Source organism: Myotis brandtii, unplaced genomic scaffold (assembly GCF_000412655.1).
Source record: "Myotis brandtii unplaced genomic scaffold, ASM41265v1 scaffold376, whole genome shotgun sequence".
NCBI classification, from domain to species: Eukaryota; Metazoa; Chordata; class Mammalia; order Chiroptera; family Vespertilionidae; genus Myotis; species Myotis brandtii.
In genome coordinates, this window is record NW_005364451.1 from 312,111 (window position 1) to 327,572 (window position 15,462).

The window sequence follows — 15,462 nt, forward strand, 5'->3', positions numbered from 1 at the left end:
AATAGTTATAATGATTTAGTCATTATAACTAAATGATTAAGTATCCAAATGATTTAGTCTGCTGTTACCAAAACATAGAACATTTATTATTTTAATTTGTGTTTATATTAACAGCAATTTTGAAAATTTTCATTCTTATTAGCCATTTTTATCCATTTCATGAATTTTCTGTTCATGTCATTTACCCATTTTCTATTTGTTTGTTCCTTTTTAAGTTATCTGTAAGAGTTCCTTATTTATTAAATATATTAAGATATTAATTCATCAAACATTTTTATTTGAGGCTCAAATGAAATATGTTCTAAAATTTAAAGTTTTGTATTTGTGGTGATTATTATATTGGCCTTTCATGTTCATATGGGATCATTTAGTAGGAGCAGACAAGGTAAGGAATTTGTTCTTACTAGAGATGCCGCGACATGGAGAAGGGAGCTCTTGCCTTTTTATAAGACAAGATCTTGTGGTTAGCTTTTATTATTTATTTATTTATTTATTAAAAGTATATTTTTATTGATTTCAGAGAGGAAGGGAGAGGGAGAGAGAGAGAGAGAAACATGAATGATGAGAAGAGAATCATTGATCGGCTGCCTCTTGCACGCCCCCTACTGGGAATCAAACCTGCAACCCGGGTATGTGCCCTTGACCAGAATCAAACCCGGGAACCTTCAGTGCGCAGGCTGATGCTCTAACCACTGAGAAAAACCAGCTCGGTGTGGTTAGCTTTTATGATGTGCAGGGCAGTATTGACAGTGACTTTCCTAAGCAAAATCTTGTCAGACATATTATCTCTGTACTTACTGATCTCCATGACATTATTTTTCAATCATAATCATTTGTTAGACTCACCCATAACTAGTGTTAATAGGCTGCTGCATCTCTGCATCAGAGGAAATATTGCAAGGTAATTAATATTTGCTAAGGACACTGCATCCTTACTAGAACTCTGCTCAAACATTGTTCTCTCTCTTTTTTGTCCCTAGGAATACACCATTGACGTATTTTTTCGACAGACATGGCATGATGAAAGACTGAAATTTGATGGACCGATGAAGGTCCTTCCACTGAACAATCTTCTGGCTAGTAAGATCTGGACCCCTGACACCTTCTTTCACAATGGGAAGAAATCGGTGGCCCATAACATGACCACACCTAACAAGTTGCTCAGACTGATAGACAATGGAACCCTCCTCTACACAATGAGGTCAGAAAGTGATATCCCTTTCTAAAATATACTTGTGGGTACGACTATGTTTTAAAGCAGCATGTTTTAGGCTATCCATTAAAAATTCTTTCAAGTTTACAGATTTTAAATGCACACATAGGTGTGTGCTCTTAACACATTTGCAGATATACACACTCATGGACATATATATACTAGTATAGATACACATAAATTGAGAGTTGGCCATATGAACATTCTAAAAAACACAGAGATATATGTTCATGATGTATAAATGCTGCATACGCCAAGACACATGTGCACTAACACACATGCATATACATTATCAAGAACACTTAAATATACAGACTCACAGCCATATACATAGGCATGAAGATTGACAGTCAGAATAGGCTAATTTTAACTGTAAAAGCAAACTACTATGATGCAGGTTATGAGAATCACATGAGCTAATGATGGATATTTTCTGAAACATACAATGCTATATATATGCAAAATTACAGCAGCATATGTTTAATGCCACATGATCTTGGAATGCTGAGGAGTTTGATATAAGTGAAGTTTCCGAAGAACTTAAAACTATATCTTTTAAGCAAGCAGTCACCAATCTTTTGGACCTCATGGACCACTGGTTGGTGAATGCTGTTTTAAGCAATATATAATGAATCATCAGAAACATAAAATTGTGATGGTTTTTGTGCTTTGGGGGATTGTGATGGTTGTTATGCTTTGGGAGTAGAAAAGTATGATATTCAGGGTTAGGCAAAAGAAGCTTTACAGTTGTTTGTATGGAAAATAACTACAAACTAAATCATTGTTTGTATCTATATATATAAAAGCCTAAGTGACCGAACGACCAAACAACCAGTTGCTATGGTGCACACTGACCATCAGGAGACAGACACTCAATGCAGAAGCTGCCCCCTGGTGGTCAGTGCACTCCCACAGCTAACCTCCAGCGGCCAGCCAACCTCCCCCTGGCTGGCCAACCTCCGCAGTCCCTCCCCCTGGCAGGCCAGCCCCATTGGCCCAGATCAGGGTGGCCGGCCAACCTCCCGTGGCCCCTCCCACTGCTGGACAACCTCCCATGGCTCCCTCCATGGCCCCAATTGGCCCCGATCACTGGCCTGGCCAACGGACCCCACCCATGCACAAATTTGTGCACCAGGCCTCTAGTCAATCTATATACATAAAAGCCTAAGTGGCCGAATGACCAAACAAACGAATGACCAAACGACTGGTTGAGTGGTCGCTATGATGTGCACTGACCACCAAGGGGCAGACACTCAATGCAGGAGCTGCACCCTGGTGGTCAGTGCACTCCCACAGCCAACCTCCTGTGGCCCCTCCCCCCGGCTGGCCAACTTCCCGCAGCCCCTCCCCCAGGCCAGCTGGGCCCAATGGCCCTGATCAGCCCGATCGCTGGCCAGGCTGAGGGACCCCACCCATGCACAAATTCATGCACCGGGGCTCTAGTAGATAATAATACAAGAATAACCTCCGTCTTTTGTGTACTCTCAACTGTAAACCTACTTTTGCCTAATCCTATATCTTTTATTTTATTTATTTTTAAAAAATCCTTATTGCTGAAAGTATTACATATGTCCCCTTTTTCCCCCTTTGACATCTTCTAACCTGCCCCCACCCCAGGCTCCCTTTGGATTCCACTCTTCTGCCTGCCAATTCTGGACTTCCTGTTAGGTACTTAGGTGCTAAACACTGTCAGGCACTGTCCTTTTGCTTTCTGAATCCTGCTGGAAGCTTCAAGCAATCCACAGTTTGTGTCTGTATCCACAGGCCTTGGCTGCAAGCAGGAGGGGCCAATCTGCTCTCTAATGTAGGTTTGTTAGCATCATGGGGCCCAGGGCTGGGTCAGCAACTTCCCTTGGTTCTCTGGGCTCCACCTCTGCCCGCCTTTGCCTGCTAACCAGCTTTCAATTGTAATCATTCAATAGTCTGTTTCTTAAAGGGCTTTAGGTGGGGGAGGTGCTGTTTAACTTTCAGGGAATATGGTGGGTGTGTTTCCCTGTCCCAGAGCTACTCTTCCATGAGTTGCCCAAAATAGAACTCTGCCCTTGGCTTGGCAGAGAGAATCAGCTGGAAACAGAGTTTTTGTCAGTTCTCCTGTGTGGGGAAAACATGAGTTTGGTTCGCAGGATATTGGGGCAGACCCCCTCTGCCCTTGTCCTGTCACTGAAGGCTCCTTGGGACTGTTCAAACCCATAAGTTTGGCCTCTGCTTTTGTTTCCTCTGAAAAGCTCAAAATGCAGGGTGTGGCATGCAGGGATCCTACAGGTGGGGCAGGCTGTGTTGACTAGAATGGGTCTTTTTTCTTTTCCCACCATGAAACTACTGGGAGCAGCTAGCTCCTTTCAGGAAAAATGGCCGTTTTGGTTTGGGGGCCTACAACCAAATGCCCCTGGCTGCTGTTTTGCCAAATCTCCCCATAATGCTTCCCACCCCAGTCTCCTTAGGTACCACAAGTCCGCACCTCCCTCCCTGCACAAAAGCCTCGGGCGTAGCTGCAAAGGAAAACTCCTGGGTTCTGGGGGGATGGAGATGTGGAATTATAAAGAAGACAGAGGATGCTTATTGAGAAAGGCAGAAGATGAAGTTGAATAAAGGATTAGCCACCTGAAGATAGAGTTGGATGAATGGGAAGAAGATGACCAGTGGGCCCTTCATTTTAGTCTGAATTGGACAAGTTTAGGAAGATAGGAGTCTATGCAGAATGACCTTGTGATTATTCTAAAGTACAGAATAGAGGAGGTACAGAAGTTTAGAAGCATGATGAAGCCATTGGTTCCCTTACACAGTATATGCTTCACCTTGGACCCAGGACAATGGGTCCAGAGGGAGACCTAAGTTCAAAACTGAAAATAAATTCTTGGCTCTATTTGTGACACCACGATTTATTCAAATGGTGACTTTTTGTAAGATACAAATTACCTGTTTTCTCATTCAGGTAACAATGTAGCTGCTACTTTCTTGCAGACACATAAAAATCACGAATTGGATAAGGTCTGAAGAAAACTTAGAATTTTTCAGAAAGTGTTTGTTACTCTACCACATTACTGTTATTATTTTTGATCCTCAGAAATTATATCTGTATTCCATGAGAAAGCTACAGAATGATAGCTTCTTAGAAAAATCTTATCAAGGATTGCATGACTGTGTAACTAGGGCAGTTGAGAATGAAGCCTTGTCTTGTCTCATCTTGAGACCTCAAGACAACCATAAAAATGCAGGCCAAAGCTCATTACCTGCTGCTTACTTCAGCAGCACACATACTAAAATTGGAATGATATAGAAAAATGAACAGAACCCAGATCAAAGTGATGCACATGTTTATGAATTTTCCATTTTATCAGACATGAATATATAGGGAACTGCATTTCTATTGACATTTTATTTATTGATGAAGCTATGGATACATATGTTCATTGCATTTTTCTTTATACCTATGGTATATGAATGTTGCATAATATATAACAGTAAAACAGTTCCAGTGATTATTTGAGTATGAGGTATAGGTACTCATTACATTTAACTAGATTTTATCCCATTGACTTGAATGATTCATTCAACCCATTTATGAGTGCTTATCATGTTTGTGGATTTGGGAATAAGTGCTGATCTATAGAGATAAATAAGACATATATCATGCTTTTAATGACTTACAGTCCAATAGTTAAAGCAGATATGTGCACAGATAGCTACACAATAATATAAAAGTCCTTAAACAGAGAGAGGTGCAAAATGTGTTAGAATTACAGTGCAAGGAACATCCAACATCATGTGGCGGCAACAAGGGAAGTTGTAGAAAGGAGGCAATGCTTATCCTATATCTGAATCTTGAAGAAAGTGTAGGTATAGGGTAAGGTACAGAAAGGTATTCTAGGCAGAGGAAATAGCATGCACAAAGGCAGGTATTCATGAATTGACACAATTCATAATAAAACTAGGAATAGAGTGATGAGCAAGAATAGATGAGGTCTCTGTCCTCACTTATATTTTATTGGGGAAAACAAATAAATCATGACAGTAAAGTAGAATACGTGCTATGAATGAGGAAGCACAGAGTAGTATGGGAGCATCTAGAAGGAACAATAAAGTGAGTCTATGGAGAATAGCCACAATGAATTCCAGAGGAATTCACTTTTAAACTGAGACTAAAAAGAAGTGAAGAGTTAAATTAGAGTAAAAGATAGGAAGAAAATGTTTCATAGAGAATAGGGTGGGGAGAGAGAGAGGGAGATAAAGAGGGAAGGAGGGAGGGAGGGACAGAGGGAAGGAGGAAGAGAGAGAGAGAGAGAGAGAGAGAGAGAGAGAGAGAGATGAAGGAGGCCAGGGGAATTAGGGAGGAGGTGGTAATAATACATTATAGAAACTAAAAGAAGTACAATGTGACTGGACCATAGAGTGAAGTGCAGAGAAGTGGCCTGGGTTGAAGAAGGGGTGCTTATGAGCTATGTTGGCATAAAAATTATAGGGATCCATTAAAGAGTTTATTACAAAGGAATGACACAAACAGATTTGCATTTTAGATAGATCACTCTGGGAGCAGTGTGGCAGGTAGATTAGAGGAAAGCAAGGATGAAGATGAGGTGCCTAGTTTTATGAGCTGCAATACTCTAATAATAATATTAATAACAATTACTATGTACTAGAGAGCTACTATTGCGTCACTTTATTAAAACAACTCTGATCTTCACAAAAACTATTCAAAATAGGTATTATTTCTATTGAATTGATCCAGAAAGTAAAGCTTAAAATTAATAATGACTTATGCAAGATGATGCAGTTATTAAGCAAATTAAGGACTGTCTGGCTTAAAACTACTGCTTTTTCCACTAAATAAGGCTTTGTTAAAAATATATTTTTATTTCAGAGAGGCAGGGAGAGGGAGAGAGAGATAGAAACATCAATGATGGGAGAGAGAATCATTGATGGGCTGCCTCCTGCATGCCCCCTACTGGGAATTGAGCCCAAAACCTGGGCATGTGGCCTTGACCAGAATCAAATCCGGGACCCTTCAGTCCACAGGCAGATACTCTATCCACTGAGCGAAACCAGCTAGGGCTAAGTAAGGTTTGTTTGTTTGTTTTTAAATATGGATCTATTATATGTTCAAAAGGTAGCACTGGTGCTATTTAGTGCCTGATTGGAAGTTGGTGGGGGTCAGGCTTTTGTATGAGTGCTTCCTATAAGTAAATGAGTTTCTTAGGATAATGGAAGTACTAAAGGTTAGGAAAAATGATAATCCAAGTGTTAACATTTTCATTGAATGTGGATGAATAAATAAGCTTTTGGAAAATAACAGTGATAAGGCAGTATATTGGGAAATACAGCCAAATGGAATACCTGTTTGGAAACATTTCTGCATGACAGATGAGGGATAATAGTTTGGAAGTGATAGAACATGTTTATCCTGTAGTTACAGGGAGACATTATTGTGTTTTTTTTTAAAGTGAGCAACATGATCAGATAATTCATGTTATAGTTCAAATATGACAGATTTAGAATATATATTCTGTAGTAAGACTATGCCTGGACCTTCCTCTGTAAAATGGGGTGAATCAAAACAATACTTGCCTCACAAGGCAGTTGTGGGGAGTGAATACGATAAGCCATGTCAGTTGCTTGACATATGTCCTGGAATATGTCCACCTTGTAGAAGTGTTTGTGTTGATGTCCTCACTTTTATAATTACTTAGACACAATGGGGTTTTGTAAAATTGAATACATTGCACAGAGTGTCTTCTATGTATTAGGATACACAATAATAGGGTCCTATACTTAATGTAGAATTGAAGAAAATAAACATTCATTTCTCTATATTGCATCATCAAGAAGAAAGTGGTATTTTTCTGAACCAATTAAGAGGCTTGCTGTCATATTCAGACCTTCATACCTTCCTATATTCTTTGATTATATGAGTGACTCAGTTTTTCTTATATACTTGGGGATTTCAAAGACAAATATTTTGAAAGATAAATTGTGCATGATGCCAGGACTTTAAATGTTAACAGCAAATCTCTTATCTTCCTACTTTAGATGTAAATGGCTTACCCTTGTGTCTTCATTATAGAGACTACCTATGGAATGGACAGGAACCAGGGAAAGCATTTAGGTCACATTGTTAGTTGTATATGATTTAATGTAATCAAAACAACCAAGCATTGATAGCTTTATTGCACATGGTCCTTTTTTTGTAATGATTTTAAGAGATTGCACTTATAGTTCCTTATTCATTTAGCTCGCAACTAACTCACAGAAGTGGTTCATACTTAGTGAACCTCAATCTAATGAACAGAACTAAGAGCATAGATAATAGAGTGGCTCATTTTGGACTCTGAGAAAGCTTGTAATGAGGTGAGAATCAAGTAATAGTACAAGTCCTCAGTCAATTACAAATTATTCTATGCACTCCACATGGTGATATTAACCCCTATCTTCTAAAAGCTCATATGTTGCAGAAAAGATAGGACACATTATTCACTGTACTACTGTATAAGGCATAATAGAAGTTTCACAAACAGCCAGCAATGAAGTGCTGTGAGCTAAAAATTACATGTTTCATCATGATTTGGAAGCCTGGGCCCCTATATGGGAGAGCATCACAGGGGAACTGATATTTGAGCTGGAGGGATGGAAGAAAGAATGTATTCCCAACAGGTCCTCACACATTTGTTTCATTTTTGCCAGCTGCAAGAGGAAATTGGGGTCTTGAACCAACAAGAATTTCTTTTATTCTCAAAGGCAAGATGCTGATCTCTAAGCAGATTGAGTTAAAAAGCTCACTCTAACACAAGGGGGATTTACAGATCATCAGAAGGTTCTCTCTCGTTCCAAAGAACATAGCTATTTTAGATGCTACCCCTAAACAGAGTAGAGACCTATGTTGTAGTGACATGGACTTTAAAATTGGAATTAGGAGCTCTAGCTGTGAGTCCCAACTCTGGCACAGATCAACAGTATAGCCATGGATAAGGCATTTCTCTGCTCTGGGCCTCAGTTTATTTTTCTGGGAAATGGACTGAAAATACCTGCTCTGCCTGTCTTGCAGAAATAGTTATTAAAAAAGAAGCATCTATTGACTATTCAACCACCATACTAGGGATAGGATTACAATGATAAATAGAGACACTTCTCTCAAGTTACTCACAGTCCAGTGCAGACAGACACATAAATAGACTGAAAACATTATGTGCTGTTAAAAATGATCAAAGAAAAACAATTTAGGCAATACAAACAAACTTTATTAACACGTCATGAAGTGAACAGACTCGATGGGGAGAACTGCAAAATGGGGCAGAAGGCAGGAAGCTTTTATAGGATAAAGAATAAAGAACAAAGAAGAAAAAGCTAGAAAAGATCTGATTGGCAGGGGCACATAGTTAACCATGTTTGGTATGAGAAGGCCTGGAGTTGTCTTGGCATTTGAGGATTGTCTGATTGGATATACTATGTTTCTGGTCAAGCGGAGTTTTACGGGGACACGAGTTATTTAAGTTTCAGTTTGCTGACATGGCCCTCCAGGCAAGAGTAGCATTATCTTGGGGCTAGAAGGTTATTTCAACAGTGATAAAAAAGTATTTGTCCAAAGTGCTCTGGGATTTCTGTGAGCCAGAGAACTCAACTGTGCCTGTAGGGCATATACAAAGCATTGTGAAGAGGTAGTATTTGAGGAAGGACTTGAAGGAAATTTGTTGCACATATAAAGAAAAAAATGGCATTCCAGGTGGGGTGGGGAGGGGGGGGGGAATCAATGTGTACAAAGACACAGAAGCATGAAAGCTTTGGTGAAATCACAAGTATTTGAAGATGGCTGGAGAGTTGGGGACAGTGTGAATATGAGAAAATGAGGCTGGGGCTATTCATCTGAGTAATTGTTATAACTGAGATGTGCTTCCTCTAAAGGCTAAATGCAGTGATAGAGTGTTGGCCTTCCAGTGTACTGAAGTCTTTTGCCTATAGTTCCAGGATTTAACGGGAAATCTGAGACAACTGGGATTCTTGTGACTAATGTGCTGCTTAGTTTGGGTGGTTGATAGTGGTATATTTCAAGTGACTCATCCTCTACTCCTCTACTGGTAATGGCTATTAATTTACTATCTTTTCTTTTACACCATAAATCCCAGATCCTGCCCTTTAATCCACGATGATAGAAATACCTTGTCTGGCACATCAGCCACTCCAGAAGTAATGTTTTCTACCCTTTGCTTTTTAGAAGGAAAAAACACACACAGTTTTCTGAATGCAGACCAGATTGTTCAACTTCTAAAAGGCCTTGGTGACATATTGCCTAGGGGCTCATACTGAGCTTCAGAGACCCTTGTCCCTATAAATGTAAGCTAATCCTTCCTCCATCCTCTCAATGTGTTGACAGTCTAGCTGAACAATAAGTGCATATACTCAATAACATTTAGATGTTTAACTTTTAGGACTCCAGTTAGTTCAGGAACATATTTTTTCTCTAGATATGTTTTTCCTATTTTATGCCCCCACTTTGCAGATTTTTTATTCTATATGAAAAAATCTAGAAATAATTTTGTGTTTTTCTGTAGGGCAGTTGTTAATAAGTAAGTTATTCATATTCATTTTCTAATTTTTAGAATTCTCAATTGAGGTATGGCATGTATATTTTAAGGCCTGCAAATATTATGTGCATAGCTCCCCAGCATTATGGATAAGAAATGTGTTCTAGACATTGCAATAGTCGAAGGTTCAAAAAAAAAGGGAAATTAGCTTAGTAAAGTGAGAGGTATTATCAAGATATGAAGATGAGAGCTTCATTTTCCAGAAGGGTCACTTTCAGTAGGCCAAAGGCAAATGGACACTGAAGACATGGATATAATAGCATATGAATTGGAATTTTTTTTCTTTTTGGTTTAGTGCATTGGGTGAATTCCCATTTAAAAGCAGATGACTTACGTGCGATATTCAATCTAGTTCAGGAAACATGTACAAAAAAATCTTAAAAATGCAAAGCACTGTATAATAAGTGCAAAATAAATACTGGTTTTTGTATTAATGATATAGTACAATATAAAAAATCATAAAACAGTATAGTAAGAATAATCTCTGATATGTGTGCTCATTTTGAAAATGTACATACAGTCAAACCTTGGTTCTCAAACATTTGCCACGTTGAACAGTTTGTTTCTTGACCAAGTTGTGCACAGAAAAATATCTCAGTTGTTGAACAAAACTTGGTTCTTGTCCCAAAGGCCCTTTCATGCTAATAACTGTATGATCAGTCACCTGTCTCTCAGATGGCAAAGGAGAGAATGCACGAGTATGAGTCAATTTAACACTAAACCTCACATTCTTAACATCTCAGGAAATTGTGCTGTGAATATTTTCGTGTCGTTTTTAGCTTTTGTTGCTGTGTATTATTATTAAATACATACAGAAAGTCACCATAGGTCCTAGGAAGGTTAGTGATAGCAGCAAAGTAAAAATGAAAGTTGTGAAAACAACAATAGAGCTGAAGAAAAATGATTGCAAAGTGTGATAGAGGTGTTCGAGTGTTATCTGATCTGGCTACTTTTGAAATTGATTATTGGCATAATTTTAAAACATAAGAGACCATCAAGAATGTTGATATTGCTAAAGGTGTGAAAGTGCTCATGAAACAATGATCACAGGCAATTGAGAAAGGTTAAAATGGAATCACTTGGGGGTCTAAAATGGATTAATTCAATTTATATTATTTCTAATGGGAAAAATGATTTTTAAACAATCACTTCTTAAACAGCCTTCCAGAATGAATTAAGTTCAAGAACTGAGATTCCACTGTATTTCCAATGAAGATCAGATAAGAGTACCAAATAACCAAGTCATGAATTTGTCTCAATTCCAAAGAAGTAGAAAAGAAACTACTCAGTGACTTTAAGTCAATAGCAGGGATCCCCCCTTTTTAAAGTTATATGAAAGCTTTATTCCAAAATGAGATTTCTTATAACAAATGGTTATTTAGCCCTAGTAATTTTAAAATCAGCAAACATTTATTTGGTTCTACTATGTAGAAAATAGAATAGAAACTGCCCATGAAGGATTACAAAATTGAATAGCAGGATAAAAAGGAATATATGTAGAGCAAGCATAAGTTTGAGACAATTTAAGCAACAGTTTGCAATTATAAACGGTGTAGCAATAACTAACCATGTGACTATGCATTTTTATATTGTTAGAAGTGTACTTTCAGAGCAAATACCAAAAAATGAAAAATGCTCATTCAAATTGTAAATGCACATTGAGTGTTGTTGGATGTTGCCAAATTTTCCTCCAAGAAGTTTGTACCAATTTATATTTTCACCAGCAATGTATGAGACTGTTTACATAGTCTCACCAATAGAATGAGTTATTAAATGTGTAAATTTTCTCCAATCTAATTGATAAGAAATGATATCTCTGTGTATTTTTAATTTGTATTTCTCTAATTATGAGTGATCTTGAATATATTTTCATATGTTCAAAGGCCATTTTGAAATCACTTTGTGCATTGTGTGCCCATGATTTTGCCAATTTTCCATTAAATTTTCTTATTTTAAGAGTTCTTTATGTATCAAGGATATTAGCCTTGTTTATGATATATTACAAAAATTTTCTCCCAGCTTATCAGTAGACTTTTGATTTTTTGTTTGTTTTCTTTGTTTTGCTATGTGTGGTAGACATAGTAATGCCCCTAAAAGATGCTCATGTCCTAATTCTCAGAAACTATAAATGTACATGGCAAAGGGTATTTTGTAGATGTGATTAAATTAAGGACCCTCAGATGGAGAATGTATCCTGGATTACTCAACCATCTGAAATAATATCATAAGAGTCCTGAAAGCTAGGAATCATTCTTAGCTATGGTGAGAGGGAAATATAAGTGTAGAAAAAAGATCAGAGAGCTGCAACATGGCTGTCTCTGAAGATAGAGGAAAGGGTCATGAGCCAAGGAATGTAAACAGCATCTAAGAAGCTAGATAGGCAAGGAAACAGATTTTCCTCTAATGCCTCTGGAAAGCAACTCTATAGTAAGGATCCTTAAGTCAATGAGAAAGAATAGCATAATCACTGGTTTAAACATTTTCAAACTACCATATTCCACTTACCATTTATCCCTTATTTTATGCCCCTTCCCACTTTGAGATTCATATACATGTACCTTTTGCCTGAGGTAAAAGCAATATTACCCATGGGTAGCACATACTGTTGGAAGCAGATGAAATATTGAGAATCACTGGTGTGCTAAAATTCAGTGGAAAAGACATTAACCCAGTTGTTTTATGCTGAATCTCAATCCTCAGACTTCCTGGCTTCCCTATATACCATCACCCACTTCATAATACCATCCTATCTTAGAGCTTTAATTAGCATCTGTAAAATGTAAGCTAACAAAGCACAGAGAACTGAAATAACTTGCACACCACTATGAAGAGGTAAAGCTGTGTTGTAAATTTGGTAGTCTTCAAGGCTATGCTTAAATCCCACTTCTGCTTTTTAATTTTATAAGAGCTTTTCTTGAACTATCATTTACATATGGTAACATCCATTTGTTTCAAGTTTCAGGGATTTATATTAAATATACAGAGTTGTGCAATAATAACCAAATGTGGATTTACAATATTTCCATCACCTCCAAAAGTCCCTTCAAAAATTTCTAGTCACCATCCATTCTGAGCCCTAGTCCTTGGCAACCACTAATCTACTTCCTGTGTCAATAGATTTTCCTCTCCTGGATACTTAATGTGAATGGAATCATACAATATATGACCTTTTGTACAATATATACTACTTAGCATAATGTGTTTGAGATTATCCATGTTGTGTGTATTCCCTTTTGTTAATGACTAATATTCCCTCATATGGATGTTTCATATTTTGTTTATTCATTCATCATTTGATGGACATTTAGATTCTTTCTGGGGTTTTTTTTGCTATAATAAATAATTCTGCTATTAATAGGTCTTTCTGTGGATTCTGTGGACATATGTGTTCATTTCTCTTGGGTAGTGGAGAATTGAAGTGGAACTATAAAATTGAAAAGGAAGTTTATGTTGAAATTTTTAAAAAACTGCCAAAATGTTTTCCAAAGTGTGCTTTAGCATTATATATTTCCACCAGTAATTTATGAGGCTCCATTTTCTCCAAATTTTTGTCAACACTTGATTTTGTCAGGTTTTTTACTTTAGTTATTATAATTCACACATAGCAGTATCTCATTGTGGTTTTAATTTGCATTTTCATAATGATTAATAATGTTGAGCACCTTTTCATATACCTGTGTCTATCTGTATGCCTTTTTTGGAATGGTGTTTATTCAACTACTTTGCCAATTAACAATACTTAAAATTTTCCAAAGTAGGCATCTTATGTTAAGTGTACTTATCACACAAAATAATAATAATTATTACTATTTAAAAAGAGGGTAGGGGAATTTTTTGGAGTGGATGGAGATGTTTATGGCATAGATTGTGGTGATGAGTATACTAGCCTGAGTACAGTCAGGGTGCTTTCTGCTGCAGAAAAAGCTTAAAGAAATCTTGAAAGTTGTGGCAAGGTAGAGGGAAGGCAAGAAAGGAAGACAGTATGACACAAGAGGTTAGAGAGCTTTAGGATATGTTTAAGAGCCAATGAAAAGAGCACAGCATAATTTAGCTGGTGAGGTACCCTGCCCTCATCAATCTCTGCTTTATCCTCTCTGCTCTGCTTAGGAGGGATGGGCAAGAAGTAGATGGGAAGGAAGATAGGAGAGTTATTATAAAATAGAGGCCCAGTGCACAAAATTCAGGGTCTTTCAGCCTGGCCTTCAACGATGCAAGCGTTCTGTGCCCGACCTGGCCAGAGGCCCTCCATGGCCGGGCACAGAACGTTTGCATCGTCGCCGGGATGACGACGCAAGTGTTCCTCCCCACCCCCCTTGCCCTGGCTGCTCCGTGCCCACTGCCCAGAGGCCCTCTGTGGCCGGGGTGGAATGCTTGCCTCGTCGCTTTGGCAACAAAGCAAGCATTCCGCCAGGCCGCCCACACTGCCTGCTCTCAGCAGCCACCCCCCTGGGACTGGGGGACTCTGGCAGGACTGAGAGGACTGGGTGCTGTCATCTTGTGGCTGTGGGTGCCACCATCTTTGTGACAGAGTGATGGTTAATTTGCATATTACCCTTTTATTAGATAGGATAAGTTTTGGTCCTAATCAGAAATCAGTGCCTTTGCATTTTGCTTTGGTAATCTATTTGTTGTGCTCTTATTTTCCATGTCCCCAGCACTGCTGAGTAGACGTAAAGTAATTTCCTCTTGGAATTACTCATAAGAATCAGTATCTTAAAAATATTAAGTGAAGAGAAGAAACACAATTTTCTTTATTAAACTCATAGAATTTTTAAGTGTCCAACACAAGGAGCAGGTTTCTCAGTGAAATACATTTCTCTTGTATCAAACTCTTTGAGGCATAAAACCTCCTTTATGACTTAAAAACAAAGAGTGGATCGGTGAGATATTGTAGACTAACTTGAGAATTGAAGTTTTCTCCAGGACATATGGGAAATTTTGTAAATACCTAAGGGATCAGTAAAAGCTGCAAGGACATGGGCTATCTAGTTCCAACATCTATTGCTTAGGTAGGGAAACTGAAAATAAAAGATGGGTAATTATTTACTGAAGGGCACACACTTGATTTCTGCCTACTGGCCTAGGTAGGAGTCTTGCTAATACATACCTAAGCATGCTTGCTTTAGCCAGCCTGCTTAGAGCAATATCTAGTGTTGTTGTGCTGATCATTTGTGAGGTGTCACATATTCATCCAGTTTAACAATTAACCAGGATTGGAGGTGCTTACCAGTTGGCAACTTACAACTCTAAGAGCATGATAGGGATTGAATCCAATATGAGCAAGATTTATACAAGTTACCTAGAAACAGCTCAACAAATCTAGGTCACAAATAATTCTAAATTTTTGCTTTTGGCTCCCATTTCTATATAGTAGGCTACTATCTAGGCCAGGGGTGGGGAGCATCTGGCCTGAGGGCAAAAAAGGCCCAAGAAATCATTATCTGGCCCTGCCAAGGCATTAGGAGTGAGTTAGTTAAATGTTTGACCAAATACAGCAGGCTAATTTTTTTAAATAAATCTTTATTGTTCAGATTATTACAGTTGTTCCTCTCCCCCCCCCCCATAGCTCCCTTCCACCCGGTTCCCTCCCCATCCCATGCACTTACCCCCCTCCCACTGTCCTCGTCCATAGGTGTATGATTTTTGTCCAGTCTCTTCCCTACCCCCATACATCCTTTT

The 15,462-nt window shown here is 38.3% G+C and overlaps 1 protein-coding gene across 5 annotated transcripts in view; it reads left to right on the forward strand.

Moving 5' to 3' along the window:
* The window catches only part of GABRA3 (gamma-aminobutyric acid (GABA) A receptor, alpha 3), a 241,088-nt gene that overhangs the window by 133,028 nt on the left and 92,598 nt on the right, over positions 1-15,462 (forward strand). For all 5 annotated transcript variants that reach the window (XM_005872355.2, XM_005872356.2, XM_005872354.2 and 2 more), the window contains one exon: positions 981-1,201. In XM_005872355.2, coding sequence (XP_005872417.1) covers positions 981-1,201 — 221 coding nt within the window. The remainder of the gene's footprint in view (positions 1-980; positions 1,202-15,462) is intronic.